The 26,584-nt window shown below is 36.8% G+C and overlaps 1 protein-coding gene across 1 annotated transcript; it reads left to right on the top strand.

The window, feature by feature from the left end:
• Positions 1 to 1,330: 1,330 nt before the first annotated feature.
• Nlgn1 (neuroligin 1) lies at positions 1,331 to 24,864 on the top strand. The gene is made up of 4 exons (XM_048345845.1): positions 1,331 to 1,397; positions 17,737 to 17,949; positions 22,322 to 23,111; positions 23,942 to 24,864. Exons 1-4 carry the CDS (start codon positions 1,331 to 1,333, stop codon positions 24,762 to 24,764), a joined length of 1,893 nt encoding a protein of 630 aa, XP_048201802.1. The 3' UTR covers positions 24,765 to 24,864.
• Positions 24,865 to 26,584: the final 1,720 nt, after the last annotated feature.

Raw genomic sequence — 26,584 nt, 5'->3', positions numbered from 1 at the left:
TGGAACTGGAAAACTGTTGAAGCTAGGAAGAAGTGGAAAATTCTCAAAGGAATCAAAAATGGCAAGATTTCGGGGCTGGGGATATAGCCTATTGGCAAGAGTGCCTGCCTCAGATACACGAGGCCCTAGGTTCGATTCCCCAGCACCACATATACAGAAAATGGCCAGAAGCGGCGCTGTGACTCAAGTGGCAGAGTGCTAGCCTTGAGAGGGAAGAAGCCAGGGACAGTGCTCAGGCCCTGAGTCCAAGGCCCAGGACCGGCCAAAAAAAAAAAAAAAATGGCAAGATTCCCACCAGACTTTTCTGCTTTTCCTATTTCAAGTTCAAGTAAAAATGAAATCATTCATCTTTCAGTATATTGATTGTTCATTATGTAATCTTAATTTTTAAATTCAATTTTTGATCATTGCAGGTCCAGCTTTGTGTGCACATATAAGTGCACACAATACACACACACGTGTGCACACACGTGCAAACACATGGACGCGTGTGCAAGGACAAGTGGGATAGAACAATTGCTGGAATAACTCTAGTTCAATTTTCTCAGTCCTAGAGGAAAGGCACTTTTGAATGGATAGGTGGTCAGTCCAGTGGTTGACAATGGAGAAAAAGCCTTTTGAGGGATTACAGTGAGGCATAATTTTCCTCTCCTCTAAATCTCCCTAAATGCATATAGTCTAAGTCATGTACATGCAAAAATCTTTAAAGTACATAGGTGTGTGGTTGTGTGTGTGTATGTGTGGGAAACCAATTTATCAAGCATTTATTGAGTACTAACTATTGTTAGAGAATGTGCTAGGGACAGTTCAGTAAGAACTCTGAGCAGCCATGGTGTTTTATTTTAGAGTGTGGGACAATAGAACCCAAAGTGGGCACAAATAATCATCAGGTGAACCCAAGGAATCTTTGCTAGGCTACTGTAGGACAAGGGACTAATGAATAAACTGAGCTAATCCAAGCTAAATGCCTATGCTTCCTTAGCCTTATTATTTTCAGGGCCATATAGGAACACAGAATAAAATAAGTCTCAAGAATCAATAACACAGAAGCCTACATAATGGGTCTTTTACAAATGTGAAAGCTGATCCATCTTAAGCACTGAAACTCAATGTGGGACACTGGATATGACTCTCTTTATAGGGTTAGGCAAGTTTTAAGACCTTATTGTCCTTTTTTGTGTTACTTGGAGACCATCATGAAAGGTTATTTCTTTCCTCAGAATAATGGTGCCTATTTCCAGTCAGAGTCCCTGTACATTTACCAAACAGCCATTATGTGTCAAGTCTTGGCGACACACATCATCTAGAAACTATAATTATAGTCTTTGACATGAACAGGCTCAGTGCTCAGCAAGCTCCCTGTAAGCATAAGTTTTTTATTCTTAATCGAGAAGAAGGTATGTTGGGAAGAGAGAGAAAAAAAAAACTCAGCCTACCTCTGTCTTTTGCTAAGAGTCTGTCTCTCAAACCCTATGAAGGACCCGTGGCAGGTCTCTCTTCATGCTTCCTTTCACAACTCTTTCCCTTATTTAGACTTCTCATCTAAAAGATATTATCAGTACAGCTGAGAAGTCTCTCTAATCTACTTATCTTTATGTACAGTTATCTACTGTCCCTCAATAGTTGACAGCTGTCTGCTAGACCAACTTGCATCCATCACTCACTAATCAAGCAGCCAGGCACCCAGATGAGATAGACAGCCTAAGCCAACCTTCCATTCTAGTCTCTCAGGCAGCTATTACACACAGCTGTCTCGGCGAGAAAACACCCAGGCTGTGAAGGATGGGAGGGGTTCAGGCTCCGCTGAAATACTGGTTAATGCTCTGCTTTGTCCCAGTATCTGACCTCATCTGAACAAGGACTGGAAGTGTCTGTAAATCTGCCTGAAAATGTGCATGCAAGAAATGTATGTTTACTACAGACTTTTGAACAAAATAAATCTATGGGTCATGTTTTTCATGGATGTTTGTATTCAAGAAATAAGCAAACCAGGCCTGACTAATCCATTCACATTGGCTGTACTGACGATGGATATGGATCAATGCAGTGCAAGTTCAGTGTCAGCCCTGGTAAGTGCAAGAATTTGACTCAACTTCAGGTTTCACAAAGGATGCTCAGCTGGGTCAACAACAAGTTATGGGGACCTATGAATGGAACAACAGAACCAACATTCGATTTGTCTTAATAAAAATAGTACCACAGGGCTGGGACTATGGCCTAGTGGCAAGAATGCTTGCTTCATATACATGAAGCCCCGGGTTCGATTCCTCAGCACCACATATATAGAAAACGGCCAGAAGTGGCGCTGTGGCTCAAGTGGCAGAGTGTTAGCCTTGAGCAAAAAGAAGCCAGGGACAGTGCTCAGCCCCTGAGTCCAAGGCCCAGGACTGAAAAAAAAAAAAAAGCACTCCAATTCATTTATCTATTCTTGTATTCTAAAAGTATATCCACATAGCCTCTGGTGTACTAGATCTTAACAAGGACTATGATGATGATTTTTTTTCTCTGTCCTCTATCTCTTCAAATGTTTATTGTCTAATAAGAAACAGAGTCAGGCACATGGATAATTATCAATATTACTTTTAATATATATTGTTATCAATTTAACCTACTATTTTTTGGAAGAGTGCTAGGACCATATTGCATAATAGTGAAATTTTCCTTTGGATTATAGTGTGGGAAATTAGAACCCTAAATGGGCATTATAATCTAACAAACAATCTTTAGATTCGAGTTATTTCATATTATTATTTTCTAACCTCTGTCAATCCACCTTTATTCCATCATTTAGTCTATGTCTTCTCTGTGTCTTGTGGAGTCTTGATGGCCCACATTTGTGGAAATGTTTCAAGTGAGAACTGGGTATGAGACCTAAAGAGAATCCGAAAATTAGATTCATAACCATTTTTTTGTGTCTTAATGGAACTTTAGATTCTGAATAAAATAATGTATACCAGAATTCCTGTTTTATAGATATTAAAAATGTCTGTTTGATTTGCCAGGCACCAGTGGCTCATTCCTGTAATCCTAGCTACTCTGGAGACTGCATTCTGAGAGGACTGTGGTTCAAAGCCAGCCCAGTCCAGAAAGTCCATAAGACTCTAATTTACAATTAACCACCAAAAAGCTGGAAGTTAAGGTCTGGCTTAAATGGTAGAGCATTAGTCTTGAGCAAACTATCTCAAGGATAGTACCCAAGACCTGAGTTCAATCCCTAGGTCACATTTCACATGTACACACACACACACACACACACACACACACACACACACACACACATACACATTTTAGGATTTTCCCCATTCCATGCTTTATATCATGTCATAAAACAGCTAGCAAGGAACTCAGGGCTACATTTACTACTCTACTGGGAATATAGGATGATCATTTGCATCTTACTTATTTGCCATACTCTTTGAAACTTAGTGCCTGTTATTTGCTGCCAACAAATCTTTCTTTGAACTGAACCACAGGTGTGTTCCAAATGTATATAGGAGGGGTTGGGAATATGACCTAGTGGTAAAGTGCTCTCCTCCTTGGATACATGAAGCCCTGGGTTTGATTCCTCAGCACCACATATATATAAAAAAAACAGAAGTGGTACTGTGGCTCAAGTGGTAGAGTGCTGGCCTTGAGCAATAAAGGAAGCCAGGGACAGTGCTCAGGCCCTGAGTTCAAACCCCAGGACTGCCAAAAAAAACAAAAACCAAAACCGAATGTATATAGGAAAATCCCTCCACTTCCTTTGAACCCTAATGTGATAGAGAAAAGATACGAAGGACAGAGCTCCAGAGGAAAAGATCCAATGTCAAGGCTGGTTAAGTTGCTTGACCAAAGAGCACAGCCCTTCCTTGCAAGATGACCAGACTGTCCTGTCCCTAGGAGTTTGAACTGACTGCTCACGTTCTTTTGAGATTAGTACTGGTATCAGTAGAAACTAGTTTTGCTACTCCCTTTAAAAATTAGTGTAGAATTAAATGAGTATGTTATCTCTTTATGTACTTTATGAAAAATGAGGCCTATTCTACTTAAATGAAGGCTGAAGAAACTACAAAACGTTAGCCTGGAAATACTTCTGATGAAAGACAAATTTTCTATTGTGTATGTTTAAAAGCAAGGGACTTTTCTCCTACTTCTTTTTCTTACTTATTTCTCTTCTCTGATTGTACCTTTGTATTGAAAGAAGGAGACTGCTGCGTTTCATTGTCACAAATGGGTCATGCATTTGTTCCATGACCCATTCCCTTTAAAAAAGAGGAATCGCATTATCGAGGAAGAGAGGTTGTTGGCCAGATGATTTGTTAAGGGAAGAAAAGGTTAAGTGTCCAGAAGAGAGATACTCAGAATATGGGAAAAGTCATAGTTTAGTTTGTTCAAGAAGAAGACTTTTTTTGGAATGCATGCTATTTTATTTTTGTAAAATTCATAATTGGGAAGGTTTCTGTTATTAAGATTCTTGTCTGGGTATAGTATAAACTGCATAAGAATTCTGTTGGAAAAAATCATATCAATATCATTTACAAAAATATCTCTTCTTGTAACTTTTAGGATAGAATTTAAAATTTAAAAAATTAGCTTAGATAACTGGTTTATTTGAGTTAGCTTCTTCTTGAGTAAATTTTGGTAATATTCATTCATTCCCAAATCAATGAATATTCAAAATGTTAAAATTTACTAGCTAGAATTACTTATAATGTAGCAAAGGAATATGTTGCTTAAAGAGATGTTCTTACATACAGCCATACTTCATTTTTAAAATATGGAGTGTTCTCTTCTTTTTCAAGACAAAGCCAGACTATGTAATTAACTCCTTAGGGGACCTTAAACTCTGGTCTACTTATCAGAGTTATTATGCTAATTAAGTGAATCAAGGGATTCAGAGTACTTAGTCAGATGCTTCTCAAGAATGTATCTCTCAAGCTAGATGCTGGTGGTTTATGCCTGTAATCTTAGCTATTCAGAAGGCTGACGTCTGAAGATCACTTTTAAAAGCCAGTGCTGGATGATGAATCCAAGAGATTCTTATCTCCAATAAACCAGCAAAAACTGCAAGAAAGGGCATGGTTCAAGTGGTAGAGCACCAGTGTGGTGAGCAAAAATCAAGTAAGAACAGGAAGCCTCGAGTTCAAGCCTCAGTACCAGCACACACACATACATACACACACACACACACACACACACACGTACTCCAGTAATTTCTAGCAATATCACATAGGGCTAATCAGCACTATTATTAATTATCCTACATTAGAATATAAATTACAGAAATTGTGTAATTAGTCTATTTTTGGAAAGACTAGACAAATACAGGCATGCCTTGCTTAATGATAGGGACATGATCTGAGGAGGGTGTCATTAGCAGATTTCATCAGTATGTAGGCATTATAGTAGAAAATCACACAAACTAAAAAAGCTACAATATTTGTAGGTGATGTAATCATATGGGCTACCATTGTATATGATGTCTACATAGATTAAGGCATGTGGTACCTGATTATGCTTGTACTAAAAGTGTATATCTATTATTGCCTGGTGACAATGGCTCAAACCTGTAACCCTAGCTACTCAGGTGGCTGAGATCTGAGAATCACAATTGGAAGTCAGTCCAGGTGGGAAAGTTCATATAACTCTTATCCCAATAAACTTCCAAAAAATACAACAACAACAATAAAACAAGAAGTGGAGCTATAACTTGAATAGTAGAGCACTGGCCTTGAAAAAAAGAAATTTAGGACATCACCTATGCCCTAAGTTCAAGTTCCAGGACCAGCAAAAAAACAATAAAAATGGTCTTTTGATTTGAAATGTGAATAAATATATATATGAATTCATCTGAAGTATTTGTGTTTTGAGTAAAAAAATTGTAAAGGAAACAAAAAAAATATTAGTTGATGAGTGAGAATGTGTTGTAGAAAAACTTGTGCATGATGGAACAAATAGAAAGACACCGGCCTAACAAAAAGCCTAGAGATAGACTCTGAAGTCTAGAAGATGTTTTTAAAAAGCTCACAAAAATCCTATTCTGCCTGAAATCAAAGAAGCAGAGGAGAGAAGAAAAGACAATGGGTCATGTACCTGAAGCATATTTGGTGCAAGGCCTTGGAGCAGAGTTTGAGAAGTTAACATTCTTTACTTCTGGTCATTAATAATTGAGAAACAACTATGGCCCAGCTGAGGGAAAGTAACAGCTCTGGCCTAGGATATACAAGTAATCAAATATTGATCACCCCTTCTGCACTCTGAGCCATACTTCTTTTTCTGAGTGAGGTTTCATTTGGTGAAATCTGACATATTATTTCTTTTAATAAAGAAAGGGCTTATGTGTTTCACCATGGAATTACCATACCAACTCAATCTGAGAGTAAATTTACACCTTATCAAACTTGTGCCTGTAACTTGTGATGACCATTTTATGTTGTGAACTTTGGGAGACAATTGAAGATTAGGGAAAGACCAAATAACTCTAGTTAAATAAAGAAAACTGTACAGAATATACAAATACAATATTGGTAAACACAATATTGAAAGAAATAGTTAATAACAAAGGTAAACCTTGCAAGGCATATTTAGTGGTATAATGGATGGGTAGACATTTTACAATGTATCTTTGATTTTTTTTTTCCTGAAGAAATGATAAAACATCTGGGAAAAGAGAAAAAAAAAGTAGTATACTGAACACTTAAGCAGACCATGTCCTGGAGCTGCCAGTAATGCTAAAGATAACTCTGTGCAAATTCAAGAAAAGCATCTTCCTTACAGGCAGTTTTTCTTGTGCCATGGAAATGTCTGTCCTGACCTATGGGCGCCGTGTGCTACCTAGGAAAAGCTTGCCTGTAAGGTCTTTTCTCCTAGGCTACTTCAAAAGATTAACATCACGCAGGATGATATTTCTTTTGGCAAGGCTAACAGGTGAAAAAACCTGTTTTCTATAGAAAAGCTAACATTGCCTTTGCCATAGTTAATTTTATTTAGATAAATTTCAAATTAAATGCCTAACTCAGCTCTGCACAATGAGTATCCATCTATATTACTTATCCAGACATTTACGTATTGTTGGAAATAGGTCTCACAAGGAGCACACAAAAGAGGGTTGGATTGTTTTGCCTGGAGAGGAAGGAAGTATTTGTCTTAAATATCCTACCAGATGAACCTGCCAGATGTTCTCCATGATTGTGAGCTCATAGGAAAAGGAAACTGGCCTATTCTGTATGGATATTTCAGTTCTGAAAAGAATTTGCTAGCAGATACAGTAATAAAATTAGTTTATAAGGGCATTTTTCTCAACCTAGATAAAATCTTAAAGTCAAGATTAAAGATTTTATTGGCCCATGCTTTCAAATGGAGGCTATTTTTTCCTTTAGAAATACAAAGAAAATTGGTAGATAAAAATCAGCATACTTAACTACAAGAAAGATGAGTAAAAATATGGATAGAATATGTTTGGAATATTCATTACTTGTGATTTTGGTTTGGGAAAATGCCTCCACTTGACCAGAAATTAAAGATGGATGAAAGGTTATTTGAAGAGATGTTTGCCAACTGCATCTACAGAACAAAACCTCATGGCCTGGAACAAGTTCATTAAGGAAGGAAAAGGAAAGGGAATATATCTAATGTTGCAAATAATTTCAGTAATGAATGCACCTATTTCTTGCCCTTTCTAGGAATATTGGGATTCTAATCAGCTGTGTGATATCAGGAAGACCACAGTACTTCCCTCATCCTGTTTTCTTTCCTATTATGTGGTCACACTAGTTACTAAAGGTCCTTCTACTCCTAATAAATATTTTGGTGGAAACATCTTACATTCTTTATGTTTAAAACACCAGCATTTGCAAATTACTTCCTCCCCAGTTCACCCTTTCCCCTTCCCCCCTGTCTCCCCTCCTCCTTTTTCCTGGTAATATTGTGTGTTTCTGAACTCAGGAACACTTACCCGCTAGCTTGGTGCAAAATACTGAGCCATGCATCCAATTTGGCTTTTTGCTGGTTATTTTGGGGATGGGGTCTAACTTTTTATGTGTGAGGTGGGAGGGTGGTGCCTTGTGCCCACTTTAAGCTTCTTATCATCTGGGATCACAGGAACATATCAGCACACCCAGCTTTCCTCCATAGAAATGGAACTTCCATCTTCCCAGTCCCAGCCTCCCAAGTGTCTAGGACCACAGACAGGAGTCACTAATGTCCAGCAACAATGGCAATTTCTAACAGAAAAAAAAAAGTGAAGCAATGTCCTGAGTGGCTAGACAGTTCTTTGAAATATGGGAAAATTTTTAAAAAATAATACCTCCTTGTCAACATAGCTTTCTTCTAATCCTTGGTGTAAAAGAAAAAATGGAATTCACATTTGTATGCTTTTTGCTAAATGGCATACAGAATGCTCTTTTTATTCTGGAAAAAAAAAGACCAACTCTTTAAAGTGTTAGAAAATCATAGTCACTTCTAGTCACAGCAGCTGCCTTGCATACCCCCTCTGCCAAATGTCACCCTTTCTCTCTAGGGTCTGATTCTGCTACTGGGTCTAGAGTAGCTGCCTGTAACATCGCCTCTGTGCCTCCAGTCTCAGATTCCTTCCCATTTCACTTCATGTATATTAATACAGAGATTAGTCTCCTTTTTTTTTTCTTGAATAGCTAATCACTTGGCAGCCTACATCCAACTGTGACTTTACAGGTCAAATCAGCTCCAAAGGACAGTGACTTCAAGCTGAAAAAATATAATGCTTAGTGAAAACTGTACCCAAGACAGGACCTCAGACTGTCTCCCGGACATGAAAGATTTATTTTCAATTACAAATCTGGGCTTAATGTGAGGACGCCCTGGGGGAGATTCAGATCACTGCTCCTTCTAAATTGGCCTTCTACTTGTTTCAATATTTCCTTCGCTATTGAACAGTGTCCCATGACCCTCTGAGTTGAAGGTCCATGTTAGCTACTGGAGAAATTGCATGGCTAGGAAAACTTTTGAAAAATTCTTTCATCTGAAGGCCAACCGGTGCAAATAATTGTCTCATTGGTGATTCTTCACCGATGATCACGGCAATAGATTCTGGGCTTGGGCAATGCTGAGGGTAGACTACAGGCCTGAAATCACCATACTAGGTGGGCTCCAGTAAAACTAAAATGTAACAATTGTGTCCCAATTTCAAGTACTAGCTGGATTGTTAATTCAGAGCTGTCACATCCCTTAAAGTCCAGTAAATTAGATATCTAAGGGTATATGTGGTGGGGCTGGCTCTGGCAGCAGAATTAGTAATCTACCTCAGGGTGTGTGTGTGTGTGTGTGTGTGTGTGTGTGTGTGTGTGTGTGTGTGTGTGTGTGTTTGTGAGTGACTGAGAGTGTGTTGGAACTTGGACTTGAACAAGACTTTCACTTGACTTATTTGCTCAAACTCTCTACTACTTGAAAGCCAGTGGCTCATACCTGTAATCCTAGCTACTCAGAAGGTTGAGATTTGAGGATTGTAGTTTGAAATCAGACAGGACATGAAATTCTTTGAAATTTTTATCTCCAATTAAACACCACAACACTGAAAGTAGATTTGTGGCTCAAGTGGTAGACCACTGGCCTTCCACAGATAGATAGATAGATGGATAGATAGATAGATAGATAGATAGATAGATAGATAGATAGATAGATAGATAGACAGAGAGACAGACAGATAGATAGATAGATAGATAGATAGATAGATAGATAGATAGATAGATAGATAGATAGATAGATAGATAGAGCAAGGAAGCAAACAAGCTCAAGAACAACACCAAGGTCCAGAAGTCAATGTGCATACACAGACACACACACACACACACACACACACACACACACACACACACCTCTTCTGCTAAGCCACACTTCCACTTCTAACTTTTTTCTGTTTAATTGGGGCTAAGAGTCTCAAAGATTTTTCTGTCCTGCCTGACTTTGAACTATGATCCTCCTATCTCAGTCTTCTGAGTATCTGGAATTACAGTCATGAGTCACCAGTGCTCAATAGGACATATTCGAATGGAAGAATTTAAATCTTTCCTTCCTTGAAGAAAATATTTACCAAAATAATAGGAAATGGCTCAAATCTCAGGATGCTTTGAGCCCCTATTCCAATGCCCTAATTACAAACTTTCACCAAATACATGCCACATGCCTCTAATCTATGGCTCAGAAGCATGTCTTTTAAGAAATAAGAACTGATTTTCTCAGAAAAAGTTGTTGTAAACATATCATTAGAATTTAAAACGCCCAAGGCCTTCCTGCAAGCTCTGTGAACCACAGAGACCCAGGATTGCACCAACAGGGGAGAAGGGTCAGAACAGATCCACCCCCTGCAAACTGAAAGCAAGTCAAACCAGCCAATCAGGAAAATAGACTGCAGACCATTGCAAGGAAACCAGAGACTGGGGAAAGACCACCCAAACAAGGAGGACTCCATTTTTTTTTCCTTGTCTTTTCAAACATTTTTTAAACTTTAAAAAAAAAATTTTTAATTTTTTTCACTTCTGAAACGTCGTTGGTTTTTTTGTTTTCCATTTTTACCTGTTTTATCAAGTCTTTTTTTGTTTGTTTGTTTTGGTGGTTTGTTTTTCTGTGTTTTTTTTTTTCATTTTTTAAATAAATTTTCTCTGTTTTGTGCATCTGTCTTCCAGTATTTTTACTTTATTTCTCTCTTTGCAAAGACATATTCTTGTTTTTCTTTTTTTTTAACCTTTGAGTCTTGCCCATAAAAATGGGTAATTGTATTGAATGAATGCACAGCATATCCATTTCCCTCAGTAGTTTATCTTTGTAGTTATCTAATTCTAAGTGAGTCTAAATAAAATCAGGAATGGTGACAGATTTTCCTGATATTTGTAAAGCACAAGAAAGCCAATTGCATGTATACTTAGGCCGTGCATAAATAATATTTGCGTCTCTATATTTTAATTCTTTTTCTGGAATTGCAGTCACTTTCAACTGCAGAAGCATTTTCTATATACCTACTGTGCCATGTGGTGCTGTGGTCAACCTAAAGATGATACCAGAAATATTAAAAACTCAGCCCCAGTACATTCTTAGCAAAGAATGGCCAGATTAGACTTGATGTTTAGAGAAACACAAAATAACTGCTTGAACCTCTTCCAGCCTCCTGGCCATGACATTGAAGATAAGACAGAGAATGAGTAAGGTTTGAGTTGACAGCTGCTGTACAGGGGGGATTCTGGGACTCTAAAGCTGTGGAGTCATCCAGCTAGACTCCTACTTATTACAGACATTGAGATCCTCATTGGACAAATGGGGTATGGTTTTAGGACCAGCATAAATGATAGCAGTGAAGGGCTATTGACTCTTGGTAAAACAAGACCCAAGAGCTGATAATGATGGAAGTGAATGCATGAGTAAATTAGTGAACATGAATTGAGGTCAAGAAGAAAACTTTTGCATAGCCGAGTCTAACTGATAATAAAACAGTTGAATTAATATGCCTTAGAGCAGAATGATTGTGTGAAAGTAATAAGAGAAAGGAAGATGTACCGTGTCAAGCAATAGAACTAATTACATTGTACTTATACCTGCAAAGGAAAATAATAATAATAATTTCATAGTGGAGAAACATACCAAATTTCTATGATCACCCTGTAGACAAGGGGTAAATCAACATGTCCCTCCTGTTATGATACAGTGAGATGAAAGATTATTTCTTTGGATATTTGCCAAAAGTATGTAACTATAATATAAGCATAAAAATTTCAGAAAAATCTAAGCAACATTTTCAAAGTGAGAAGATCTTGGCCAGCTATTCAACTGACAGGTAATAAATATCCAGACTATATAAAGAACCAAAGAAATTAAACACCAAAAGAATAAATAATACAACGAGTAAATGGGACAATGAATTGAATAATTTTCAAATGAAGAAATACAAATATCCAATAAATACATAAATAAAAGTGTTCAACATCCTAAAAAAGTAAGACAAAACTCCATTCAGATTCTAATCTCACCTCAGTAAGAATGGCTATCACTCAGTAAACAAATAACAACAGATGCTGGTAAATGTTCAGGAAAATTTATACCTTGCTATTGAGAATGTAAATTAGTATGGTCACTATATATGTTGTTAGGGAAGTTTCTCATAGACCGAAGTAGAACTATTATATGACTCAGCTGTACTCATGAGTACATATACAAAGAAATACAAAATTGACATACTGTAGAGATATACGCATGCCAATGTTTATTTAGGCACTATTCACTATAGTCAAGACATGGAATCAACCTATGTGCCCATTAATAATGAATGGATAAAGAAAATTTCTTATATTTCGGGCATGCGTGTGTGCATGTGTGTGTGTTGTAGTAGTAGTAGAAGTAGTAGTAGTAGAGCAATGGAATCATGTCCTCTGTAAGAAAAAGATGGTGCTAGGAATTGTCATCTTAAGTGAAGTACGTTGGACTCAAAAAGACAAGTCCATTGGGTGCTGGTGGTGTGATTCAAATCTAGCTGGGACAGGAAAGTCCATCAGACACTTATTTCCAATTAACTACCAAAAAGCCTCAAGTTGCTCCAATTGTAGAGCATTAGCCTTAAGGAAAAAAGGCTCAAGGACAATGAGCAGGCCCTGGGTTTAAGATCAGAACTGACAAACAAAAAGAAGAAGAAACAAAGGGGTGGATTTCATCCCATGCAGAATTTTTTAAGTACATGAAAGTACATAGAACACTGTTAAGAAACAAGATGGGAGCCTGGCACCGGTGAATCAGGCCTATAATCCAAGCTACTCAAGAGGCTGAGATCAGAGGATAGTGGTTCAAAGCCAACTCGAGCAAAAAGTCCTAGAGACTCTCACTGCCATTAAACAGCTCAGATAAAGCTGGAAGTTGTGCTGTTGTTCAAGTCATAGGGTGCTAGCAAAGAGACTCAGAGACAGCCCCAGGCCCTGAGTTCAAGCCTCAGGACCAGCAAAAAAAGAAAATAAAAATACCAAGAAGGGACAGGGAATAAATGAGGATGAAAAGGGATAAATAGGATCAGAATATATTATATACATTATGAAAATGCCAGAACATTACTTTGTATGAAATTATGTAAATGTCCTATGATTTTAATTCATCACAGAGACCTTAATGTATGCATCCTTACTTATTTGAATGTTTTGAGGGGTTGGAGAGTGGGACAACCTCCCTATTTTCCATTCAGAGCCTGATTAAATACAGCTGAACAGTTCTGCCTATTTTAGAGTAGCGTTGTACCATTCTCCCTCCCTTGCTCTTTTATAGCTGAGTTATTAACATTGGTTAGCAATTTCATTAACTATTCTGAAATAATGACTTGTCGGCAAATGAATACCTATTCTTGTATGCTTTATCATCATGACAGGATCCTTGGCACACAGTGTTGTGTCTGTAATACAATCCAATTAAATGTTTGTTTGAATTCTAAGGCACTACCTATAATGACTACAAACTTGTTCTTTACCTTTAATAGGTTCCCTTAAATTTGTTTATGTTCTAACAAATGCCTTTACTACTTTAATTAAAACTAGGAAGGAAACATGTGTTTTGAAATGACTTCCCAACTATTCTCTGCAGAATAACTTGAAGACATCTACAGGAAATGTAATCCTGCTGTCTATGTAACACATATTTAACCTTGAAGCTATTTCTTTTTTCTTTTAACTTTATTGAAAGATATCTTTTCAAATAATGTTAAGAGTGATTTATTTTACTTAGATGAAATTATGATAAGTAAAATATTTAACTTATTTGTTTAAAGTGTATGTGGAGAGAGAGTGCTTCATCCCAAAAAACATTACTTTTAATTAATAATAATTTTGTAAGTCATTTACCTTTGGTAAATTATTGCAAATACAATTTCCTACAGGTCTGACTTCTCTGAAGAATTTGACAGCTTCATGTCTAATATTAGGTGTTTAATTTTGAGTGTTAGTGTGAGTGTGTATATTTATGTGTGTATGTAATATATTAACAGTTGTTTAAGTATGCCCAACTTGAGGAAATTAAAAACACAGTACTTTAGTAATATTGAAAACCTGAAATATTTTTCAAAAAAATAAATATCAATTATTCATTCATGTATAGCAAAATAATTTTATTTTCATAGCCCAGTGCCCTACTGTCTACTAGAATACATTTTTTTTTTTTTTTTTTGGCCAGTCCTGGGCCTTGGACTCAGGGCCTGAGCACTGTCCCTGGCTTCTTCCCGCTCAAGGCTAGCATTCTGCCACTTGAGCCACAGCGCCGCTTCTGGCCGTTTTCTGTATATGTGGTGCTGGGGAATCGAACCTAGGGCCTCGTGTATCCGAGGCAGGCACTCTTGCCACTAGGCTATATCCCCAGCCCCTAGAATACTTTTTTTGAAATGAGTTTGGTATTCAAATAGAAGATCAACTTGTTTTGTTAAAATTAACTAAAAATAAAATGGTTTGCTGTTTTACAAGAAAAGTTACAAACCTGTGAGTCCATCCTGTGAAGTTGAAAACTCAGCCTTGGACCATATTTGGAGAATTGGATGGGAAGATTCCCAGGATTGAGGTTTTAATCCTAGAGTTTTTAAATCCTTTTATGTTTAAGAAGGGAAATCCTTAATGAGCTAATTTTCAAATCCATATTCCTAACCCACTCACTGTTCCTCAGTCTCATGTCTGCAAGGCTGGCTCTAGAACATTCTATATAGCTCTGTTTTGATGAACTTAACAATTTGACTCTAAAAGCCAACCATGGCCATCCATCTGTATTCAGGCCACAGCAGTGACAAACTGCAAGTTCCCTTACTACTTCTTCATAACCCGAACTACATGATGTGGACTCAGAAATCATCACTTTGCATGTAAAGTCGGGGCACACAAGTCCGTGAGACTCATATCTTTAATAAGCCACCAAAAAACAAGACGTGGAGCTGTGGCTCAAGTAGTAGAGTACTAGATTATCGAGCAAAACAAAAATGCAAATGAGAGTGTGAGGCCCTACAGTCAAGCCCAATACAAACACACACACACACACACACACACACACACACACACACATCCGTATGTTAGAATGTCAGTCACACATTCTAGGAGGTGGCAATGAGGGCCAGCACAAGACTGATATAAGTGACAGAAAAGGAAAATTCAATTCTCTCATGGCTGGAGCAAAGCTGAAGAATGCAGTGTAAAGTTCCAGCTAGAGTGAAATGTAATAGTTCTTTTAAGAATCTAGCAGTCAAATCAATTAAAAGTAACTTTAAACAAGTATTTAGGTGTAGAACCAGATATAAGGAGTGCTGTAAGTATGTGTCATTTGAGTAAACTGACTCTTCTGAGGGGATGTATTCAACATCCCGTCTTTTGTGCTCCTTTGCTGAGCTACAGGTTTTTGTTTGAACACATCATCGAAAATGCATGTGACATAAACCACTCTACTAGGTCTGGAGAGATATGATATGATTGGCTTTTCCTGGCCTTAACAATGATAGAAATTAAGCTCTTATACTGTTATAAAACTCAAAGTGACTTTCCAAATCTACCCTACCGGCTATTTGGTTTCAAATATATAAAATAGACTAGCTAGGTAAAATAGACAGTTCAATCAACTGATAGAAAAATAGGAACAGATGACATTTGAAACAGAATGAAGAATGAGGGAAATTCCATACTGAAAAATAAAACTGGATAAATGTTGTAGTCATTCTGGATATTCCCAGACAATTAATAACTTTTACTGCATGATTTACATATGTGTCGGTACTTTAGCTTAATGATACTATTTTAGAGTTGAATTGTTTCAAAACTTTTTTTGAAGAAGTAATTTTTAAGAAACAATGTATTTTAGAATTTTTTTTCCAGTCCTGAGGTTTGAACTTAGGGCCTGGGCATTGTCCCTAACCTATCTACCAGGGAATTGAAAATATCACAAGTAAAATCGGAAGTTATTTAAAAAATGGAATTTGATTAGAGGGAATTGTCTAATTCTCATAGGTCTCATATTGCACATGGAATGAAAGTTATTTTATTACTACATTATTTTGTATAGATTTAGATATTCATTTGAAAATAATTGAGGTTTTTCAGTATTATTTTGAGAAGAATTAGATAAAAAGCCATGTTTTTCTAAGTGGCTTAAGAAATCAAATTTTTACTTACGTATATTTGTGACATTAGATTATGTATAAGAAACAACTTAAAGTATTACACTCTCTTTCAGACAACACGCACACACACAATTTTCTTTCTTTCTTTTTTAAATTTTATTGTCAAACTGATATCCAGAGCAGTTACAGTTTCATACATTAGGCATTGGATACATTTCTTGTACTGTTTGTTACCTCCTCTCTCATTTCCCCTCCCCCCTTCTCCTTTTCCTTTCCCCCATGATTTGTTCAGTAGATTACACATACAATTTTCTATCCTTCCAGATTCCTGTCTAGCTAATAGTCATCATTTCACAATGTTATTTTCAGTGCCTATGTCATCAGTCTACCTTTGTAGGCCAAAGCAACAAATTCCTTTTAGAATTTGCAACAAAATTCTTTAGACTTTTAAATGAATATCTCAGTCTTTAGAAAAGTTCATATAAAGCAAATATAAAGTTTTCTGCAAAGCTTTTCTTTTTGTTTTATTATATTTAACACTGTTTCTATGTAAGAAGATATTGTGATAATTTCCATAAGTTTGATGAAAATTCAATGAAATGCGGTGGGTATACCAAAAAGACACAATTATATTGTTGATATATTGTATTTGTAAAAATTTAACCTTAAACTCAAGGATAATTAATATTTCCAGGATTATGCAAAGATGCACACATGAGCATCCACAATGCACTATAAGACTTTTGTTTCTAACATTTTTTAATTTCACAGGAAAAGGTCAAACCACATTTTATTTCTTACATGTTTCATAATTATTCAGAAGGGGCTTTGCCATGATCTGTTCTTTCTACAATGATTGCAAAGAATATCTTGTCCAAAAATTCATTTTGCTTATAGGTTTATTTGTTCAATCAATGGGTATTTCTATCAGTCTGTTTTAAACAAGTAGAACTGACAGTGCTCAGCTTGGGTGCTCATAGGTGGTACTCTACTCTGTGAGCCACTCCTTTAGTCCACCCTTCGTGACTTTGGAGATAAGAGTGTCAAAGATTTTCTACTGACGTTGGTTTTGAATCTTGCTCCTCAAATTTCAACCTCTTAAGTTTGAATTACAAACATGCGTCATCAACACTCAGCTTAAAATACCTATTTCTTAATAATGGAGTATAATTGATAAACATAGGTATATGCATATATGCACAATACTGGCATATACTCACCAGAAAAGTTCAGATTTGTGTAGGTTCCATAATACTTCCCAAGTTCTCATAACAAAGGGTTTGTCTTCTGAAATGTCTCCCTTGAGATGTTTTAGAATGTTTTCATTTCCTTAATCTTCTTTAGTGATCTGTTATTTTATTTGGAAAGCATTTAGGGAAAATCAACTCCACTGTACAGGTTTCAAGCCCTGATGATCTTATTGTAAATTGTTTTATCTGGTGGGAAATAATTTTTACTAAAACACTTGGACCACACTCACTTTCATCAACACAAGCTTCAACTGTATTTAAACACACTATTTTGTCACAGATATTTATTTATTTTTTTAATTTAAAAATTCTTAAAATTTTAAATATAAAAAATTATCACCTGTAAGTAGTCATACAATGTTTTCTTAATACATGTGAACCCCAGAAGATGTCCTCAAGTGTCTTCTCGGTTTTATTTTCCAGGTTTCCTGAGTACAGGGGACCAGGCTGCAAAAGGAAACTATGGCCTCCTCGATCTCATACAGGCTCTACGGTGGACGAGTGAGAACATTGGATTCTTTGGCGGTGACCCCTTGAGAATCACTGTGTTTGGCTCCGGTGCTGGGGGTTCATGTGTCAATCTACTGACCTTATCCCATTATTCTGAAGGTAACCGTTGGAGCAATTCAACCAAAGGTATTATGCAGGTTGCAAATTTTGACAATTTTGGTGTCTGCATGCCACCATCAGTAGTATGTGATGCTTTGTATATAGTTCTATGTGCAAACTGACTGTTAGGTTGAACTCAATACCTGTTCAAAACTATGTTCCTTCCTTTTTCTATGCATGTCTAAAAGTTCTGTCAGAGTCATTCCTTTGTCCCCTGTGGAGTTTGCAAAGGTTTCCTTTGTGAGTGTGCCTCAGAAGAGTTATCTTTATATATTTTTAATTTTCTTTCCTTCAAAGGGTGATTTGGGAAATCAGGTAAAGACACTTGCAGCTGTCTGTTTATTCAGTAATCAAAACAAAAGTATATATGATCTAGTCTCAAGACAACGGATATGTTTAGCTCTTTATTATTTATTTAACATGACACTCATGAAGCAGTCATAAGCTACTTTGTCTGGAAGCGTGTGAATTCAGTTGCTGTCTGAGAAAAGAATGGGTATTTCCTTGTTCTGCGTGCACTATCCCAAATTGTCAAATCATTCAGACCTCTAGTAAAAGCTTTTGATTTAAAAAAGAAAAATGCATTTGATTTTGTGCTTTGCTATTTGAAACTCAAAAAGTGGTTTTATTTCCCCCTTCAAACTGGACAAACAACATGGAGCACTACTACTGCTGAAATCCATGAAATATTAGCTTTTCTTTTGTTTCTTTTCCATGTCCTGGCATTGACATTCTTTTAAAAAAGTGGCTATCCAAGGCTCATCAACTCATTTATTACGGGCTCCATTTTGCCATGTGCTTATTAATTCATTCTAACTTCATTATTAACTTGAAAATCCACAAGAACAGTCTTGTTGCAGAAGTCCACAATACAAATACACTCTCTGCATTATTTATTTCTGTGTGATGGAAAAGAAGAGGAGGAAGACAGAGAATATGCATCAATATTTACCATCCTTTATCTTTTGCTACTTACTTGCCATTTCATATATGTGAAAAAAATTAAAACACACTGACAAATGTAACCCATAGAGAATCTTACTTTGCAAAACTGAGTTTATGACATAAACACCAGACAGAATTATTTTTAGGTACAAAGTTGCAATTCCAAAAGAATAGATAAATACTCAAGGAGTATATGTATTTAGAGAATCATGTTTTATTATAGAGTTACTTTATTGGCTTGGTGTATATAGCATCTCATGGGGTGGGGTGTAGATCTACCAGCACAGGTGCAAAAAATGAGTTATCTCTTTTAATAGTCTTTAATTGTTGTAGTCATGGAAGTGTGTCCAGCTGAATGGGATTTGAAGACCCCCTAGGAGGAAAATAATTCCAATCTGTATTTTTTTTTCCAGTCCTGGGCCTTGGACTCAGGGCCTGAGCACTGTCCCTGGCTTCTTTTTGCTCAAGGCTAGCACTCTACCATTTGAGCCACAGCGCCACTTCTGGCCATTTTCTGTATATGTGGTGCTGGGGAATCGAACCCAGGGCTTCATGTATAAGAGGCAAACACTCTTGCCACTAGGCCTTATCCCCAGCCCCCAATCTGTATTCTTATTTAAAATGCAAAATGAAGATGAGAATTTTCAAACTGCAGGAAGATTTCAATCTATAATTAATCATTTTATTTTGAAGCTATAGACTTGAGTTTTACTAACAGAAGAGATTATTCTTGTCTTGGAACTATAGCAGTTGCAATACTTAGAAGTTATTATTAAGCAACTTGTAAACAATTCGCAGGATTGGGTTCCATGCCTGGCTCAGTGGTAGAGCACTAGTCTACCCAGCACAGTGCTCTGAGTTCAAACCTCAGTACTGCCAACAAAAAAAAATTGTCAGGAGTCAGGCCTTGGTGGCTCACACTTGTAATCCTAGCTACTCAGGAGGCTAAGATTTGAGGATAAGTGTTCAAAGCCAGCCCAGGCAGGAAAGTCTGTGAGACTCTTAGCTCCAGTTGATCACCAGAAAAACAAAAGTTGCACTGTGCCTTAAGTGGTAGAAAGCTAGACTTGAGCTGAAGAGCTCAGGGACAGTGCCCAGGCCCTGAGTTCAAGCCCCACGACCAAGAAAAATAAATAAATAAAATTGCCAGGGATATTAGGCACTTAAGTCCGTTTTAGGTCCATGTCAAACGAACATTAGATAAAGAGACAAATAAGGATTCATAGCTTAGCCCTCATTAAAAAAGATGATAAACAGTGGCAAGTGGCTTTGCCAATAGCTGAGGGTGTCACCTTCCATCATAATCTCAAGCAAATGGGTCTGCATGGTGAGAAACATAGACTTGGGTTTTACCTAGTCCTGTACACATCCCCTAAATGAGCTCCTGACAGAGCAGGGGGAGGTCAGATCTCCAGGAATCACCAGGTTGATTCAGGTTCGCAATTCTGCCTCCAATGCAAACTTAGCTTTGAAAAGAGTAGTCTTGGGCTGGGGATATGGCCTAGTGGCAAGAGTGCTTGCCTCGTATACATGAGGTCCTGGGTTCAATTCCCCAGCACCACATATATGGAAAATGGCCAGAAGTGGCGCTGTGGCTCAAGTGGAAGAGTGCCAGCCTTGAGCAAAGAGAAGCCAGGGACAGTGCTCAGGCCCGGAGTCCAAGGCCCAGGACTGGCCAAAAAAAAAGAAAAAGAAAAAGAAAAGAGTAGTCTTTGCAAATACATACAGCACTGTGCAGGCATGCAGCCACCATGTGCCAAGTCAGTCATGAATACACTCAGCAGCCCGCTCATAATTTCCCCAATACCACCTACCTGGCATATTTGAATGCACTTTTATAGATGATGTGCATTTTCCACTAAATCTGCCTTGGTTTACTGAGTTAATGTCACTGAATCCCTAAAGTAGGAAAGAATTTTATATAAACCACGAGGATTGTTTTAGTTGTAAAAATTTAAACTGTTAAATGTTTCGTGGATCAATTTATTTTTATTTTAAGTAGTTGTAAAAAGGAATCACTACTCACCCATATAGTATATGAATACAGTTGATATTTATTAACGTCACTGCTTTCATCATCCTCACCCCCCCCAATCCAACCTTCCCTTCAATTTCCTTAATTGTGGAGAATATTAATGTACTTATTCCTGTATTTTCCTCCGTTCACTCTTTATTTGTCTACTCCTTTGCTTGGATTCTATCTCCCCAGACTATGCATTTGTTACATCATAAGTTTTTTGTATAATTTGCTCTATTTTACTCCTTCTGTCAAAGTAAACATGTTAGATAATCAAAACAAATTCAAATTAGTACTTTTTATGTTATGAGTATTTCAGTATTGTGTAGGAACACATTACAGGCATTTAAAAATATATCTATCTTTGGAGAAAAATTTGAAACTTCAAATTCAGACACTGCTTTAACATCTTTGTAAAGAGTTCTTTTCTCACTAAACTGTATGAATGTCTGGACATGTTTTAAGTAACTGAATGATAAAACTACATGTAGAAATTGATAATAATGAAAAGTATTTTAATGGAAATAGATAAAATTGTATTTGCAAAGTAAGAATTGTATTAGAAAACACTCTAATGAGTAAGGTACATCTGTGAATTTAAATGGAGTGCAGCTTTTATCTAGCCGTATAGGAAAAACCATTTAAAATTCTTTAAAGCAATTAAGTAGAAAGTAGTGGACCCTGTATGCTTTTATTTTATGATAAAATACAGCAGTGCACATGAAGAAGTGGGAGAGTTTAAACCATCTCCCACTAAATCTTCTTGTTGACAGATTCTTCTTTAGCCTAGTAAGCACACTTCAAATGTTGTGTCTTCCTATGAAAGTTGAATATTCAACACACTACATCTGACAAGAAGATCTGAAAAGATGATGTCTAAAGTGATATTCTGTTTTGTGTAACTGTAGGGCCATCCTCAGGGTATTAAATAAAATCCCCAGCCCCTGTAGTTGTCAAAACTCAACAATATTTTTCAAATAAAATCTAGCTAAAACAAAAAATAGCTAGTCATTTTGAAAGAAGACAGACACAGAAAACATTCCACATAGACAATACATGTCTCCTCTGATAGTCAAAGAGAACACTGGCTGTTTCTAGAAGGTAATTATACCCTCACTGAGAAAATTACTTGGAGAATTTTTTTTATCTCTACTACTTAACAACTTCTTCTCTTCTCACGTATAGTCTCTTTGATACTGCAAAATTTAGACTACAAGCAGGTACCACTCAAAAGTACAAGAAGATACAGATCCACCTTTCTGATTCATTATACCCTGGGAATGACCTTGTTTTCCTTCTTTTAGGCAAAAAAAAAAAGTCTCTGTTTCTTGAAATGTACCTGGGTATTCACATACATGTTTAAAGTATAAGATACTATTGTTTTTACCACAATGTTCTTCAAAGATCACCTGAAACTTTCTGTTGATTTTCCCATAGGACTTTTTCAACGAGCAATAGCTCAAAGTGGAACAGCCCTTTCCAGTTGGGCTGTTAGTTTCCAGCCAGCAAAATATGCTAGAATGTTGGCCACCAAAGTGGGTTGCAATGTTTCAGACACAGTAGAATTAGTGGAATGCCTCCAGAAGAAGCCTTACAAAGAACTCGTTGATCAAGATATTCAACCAGCCCGTTACCACATAGCCTTTGGACCTGTGATTGACGGTGATGTAATACCAGATGACCCTCAGATCCTAATGGAACAAGGAGAGTTTCTCAACTATGACATCATGTTAGGAGTTAACCAAGGGGAAGGGTTAAAATTCGTAGAAAATATCGTCGATAGTGATGATGGTATATCAGCTAGTGACTTCGACTTTGCTGTTTCCAATTTTGTTGATAACTTATATGGATATCCCGAAGGCAAAGATGTTTTGAGAGAAACGATTAAATTTATGTATACGGACTGGGCTGACCGCCATAACCCAGAAACCAGAAGGAAGACCTTACTGGCTTTGTTTACAGACCATCAGTGGGTGGCACCAGCTGTAGCTACTGCAGATCTTCACTCCAACTTTGGTTCACCCACATACTTCTATGCCTTTTACCATCATTGCCAAACAGATCAGGTTCCAGCCTGGGCTGATGCAGCCCATGGAGATGAAGTTCCCTATGTTTTGGGAATCCCCATGATTGGCCCTACAGAGTTATTTCCTTGCAATTTCTCCAAAAATGATGTGATGCTGAGTGCTGTTGTGATGACATACTGGACAAATTTTGCTAAAACTGGGTAGGTACCTACACAATGAGGTTTGCTCTAATTCTTTTACAAAGTGATGTCTTAAGTATTTTAATGAGATACCTATTCATACCTAAATAGCTTAAGAGATTACTAAAATTGTTCTACATTGTGATGTTTCAAATAGACATTGGTTTATTAGTTCTTGCTTTTGGGATGTTTGTGAAGAAAGCTTATGTCTCTATTGCATTAGTCGATAGTACAATTTTGTTTTGTGAATTACACAGGACTTCCTATTGTTTCGTAGCATTTTTCAGTTCACAATACTCTTTAATCAATCCAACTACCTTCAGAGATAGGCAAGCCAGATAATTTTAATTTCATTTTACATAGAAGGGACATGAGAAGTTCAAACAGATATTTATGTTTGATAAGTAGTAGCACCAGTAATCAAGTCTTCTTCTATCAATTCGAAACTCTAAGTACTTTCTACTCTTTCATGCTGTTTTTGGTAGGTGGTTTATTAGATGAATCTATATACCTATATATAGGTAGATAGATAGATGGATAGATATAAATATCTATCTATATCTATATCTATCTCTCTCTATATATATAGAAATAACTTTGAGAGTCTAAGTTGATAGTAGTCCAACTCTATATAAACAAAGAATAAAAATATAGAACCTCTTTTGTTTTCCATTATCATCTATTAATCTGTTAAAACTTTTGAATTTCTAAATTGATCCAAGTTAATACTAAACCATCTGAAAGCTTGCTAATTTACCTATTCATTTAGATGTTAACTTGGTAGTATTTTTTTACCATGAAAAATAATGAAAATCATTGTGTTCTCATACTTCCTTCTTCTTCTTTCTTAGTGACCCAAATCAACCAGTCCCTCAAGACACAAAATTCATCCACACCAAACCCAATCGTTTTGAAGAAGTAGCATGGACCAGATATTCTCAGAAAGACCAACTTTATCTCCATATTGGATTAAAACCAAGAGTGAAAGAGCATTACAGAGCCAATAAAGTCAATCTGTGGTTGGAGTTGGTCCCTCATCTGCATAATCTCAATGACATTTCTCAGTATACCTCCACAACAACTAAAGTGCCATCAACTGACATCACTCTCAGACCAACAAGGAAAAACTCCATCCCCGTCACATCGGCCTTTCCCACTACAAAGCAGGACGATCCCAAGCAACAACCAAGTCCATTTTCAGTGGATCAGAGAGACTACTCTACAGAGCTGAGCGTCACGATTGCAGTGGGAGCGTCGTTACTGTTTCTGAACATCTTAGCTTTTGCAGCCCTGTACTACAAAAAGGATAAGAGGAGACACGATGTGCATAGGAGATGCAGCCCTCAGCGTACTACCACCAATGACCTGACCCATGCACAAGAAGAAGAAATCATGTCCCTCCAAATGAAGCACACTGATCTGGATCATGAATGTGAGTCCATCCATCCACATGAGGTGGTTCTTCGGACCGCCTGCCCCCCAGATTACACACTAGCTATGAGGAGGTCCCCTGATGATGTTCCCTTAATGACACCTAACACCATTACTATGATTCCCAACACTATACCGGGAATCCAGCCCTTGCACACATTCAACACATTCACAGGAGGACAGAACAGCACGCTGCCCCATCCTCACCCCCACCCACATTCACATTCAACAACCAGGGTATAGCCAGTAGGAGAAACAAACTTTTTTTTTTGATGGACTGCAGTAAAAGTTGACTGAAGATTCCTTGGCTCTCAACCTACAAGACTCTCACTATTTAAATAAGGAGGAATATTATGTGAATATACATATCAAGAACTTTGGGGGTTTTGAAAAAATGAATTGTATATATATATACATATATACACAAAGAGCTTAAACTTTACAAATTTCAATTGCTTGAAGCAATTGTTCTGAATGATACTTTCACATTCACATCCAAGAATTAATTTTTTGAAGATTTCAGTTACATAATGGAATTAGGCATGTGGAACACCAAACAGGAAAGAACTATGTCTGAAATACAAAAATTTAAATTATAAAAAACAACTATGAATATGCACAAGGGACACCCCAATGGAATGTCAGATAATTTTCATCCGTTTTTATTTGGAGCCGTTTTATTGTGTAGACCATATTTACATATTTGGATAAGTACACACAAGGCACCAATGCTGTTAGTGGCCTTAGCCAAGGCTCATGCTGAAATTTGCCAGTAAAACAATGAAGTCTGAGGACTGGCAGGTACAACATATCACATAAGTGCTGTCAGTATAAAGTTGTGGGCATAAAGGAAACTGGATATTTTTAGCACGATGTGCATGATAATTTATATGCTTGGTGGCTGTGCTGCTGATTAAGCCGTAATTAAAATTGTTCTCTTCCCATTGGAGTTTTTAATAGAAGCTTCCTCCATCAATTGGCAGAACCTAAAGAAGATTTTAAGGGGCAAAAGTAATTATAATAAAAGAATTCATGGTAGTCTCAATATTAGAAGGAATTAGTTCTTAATGGTATTTCAAGAAACTATAGGCATAGTGGTGAATACTTGCTGATATGAATCCCAGAGGGGAAAAAAAATTCTTGTGTTTTTAATGTTCTTTTCTTTACCATCAAAATAATAATTTGTAGAAATACAGCCCTAATTGGACATGTGTTGCAGGATCTATAATTTGCTGTGACTTTTGTTATTCTGAATTCTGTTCCTTTTGGTAAGGCGAAATGTTACAATGAGTCTATCAAAACAGTTTTTTTTAATCATAGGAGGACGTCCCTTATTACCAATCTGATTTTGGGTCTCATTGAATTGATTTACTTATGTTGCATGACAAAATGTTGATGACTTCTAATTCAGTACAAACTTATGTCCCCCTTCACATCGTTCACCTCTCTCACTGAGGTTCATTCACTGGAATCTATTCACGCAATCTCAGTAGAGTACAACGTAGATACAGAACCTAGGATGTCAACACCTGGTGGAAGTTAGTCTTACACGTATGTGTGATGTCAATTAAATATTCTAAGACCACAGGAAGCTCTTTATTCTCCTGATGTTTACCAGTAATATCAGTATATCACAGACCTTTCCAGATGTTTGTATATGTAATCAGATGTACATTTATATAAAAAACATTGAGATGGACTTAAAGAGCACATCCTGATAAATACTTTCTCTCTTACCTGTACTATATTTCTATTAGACTAAAGTTATGTGGTTTTTTTTTACATTTTTTCAGATGACTAGCAATTTTGATAGTTTGTAAGATAATGCAAAGAACTTTCTCTGACAAACTAACTGCAGTAACAGAAACCTTTCTTTTCAGTTACTCTTTTTCAAGAATGAAAGCTTATTATACAAAAGAAAAAAATTGTATACTACTTGATGGAAACAACTTTGTACATCTTGACCATGCCACTGGTCATTGCGTGAAATAAAGATAATCTGGATAATGACTATTAGTCACATGCTAAGAGGCGTGATCTTTGCTCATTAAAGAGCTAAAATG

This window comes from Perognathus longimembris, chromosome 5 (assembly GCF_023159225.1).
Source record: "Perognathus longimembris pacificus isolate PPM17 chromosome 5, ASM2315922v1, whole genome shotgun sequence".
Taxonomy (NCBI): Eukaryota; Metazoa; Chordata; class Mammalia; order Rodentia; family Heteromyidae; genus Perognathus; species Perognathus longimembris.
The sequence above is the reverse complement of the archived record's forward strand: the minus strand, read 5'-3'. Positions and strand labels throughout refer to the sequence as shown.

What these genes read in the sequence shown, in the direction of transcription:
- Nlgn1 (XM_048345845.1), top strand. Translation starts at nt 1,331, where the DNA reads ATGAACAGGCTCAGTGCTCAGCAAGCTCCCTGTAAGCATAAGTTTTTT. An exon ending in TTGGAGCAATTCAACCAAAG is followed by an intron (nt 17,950 to 22,321) that starts GTATTATGCAGG and finishes ATTTTCCCATAG; the next exon opens with GACTTTTTCAACGAGCAATA. An exon ending in ACAAATTTTGCTAAAACTGG is followed by an intron (nt 23,112 to 23,941) that starts GTAGGTACCTAC and finishes CTTCTTTCTTAG; the next exon opens with TGACCCAAATCAACCAGTCC.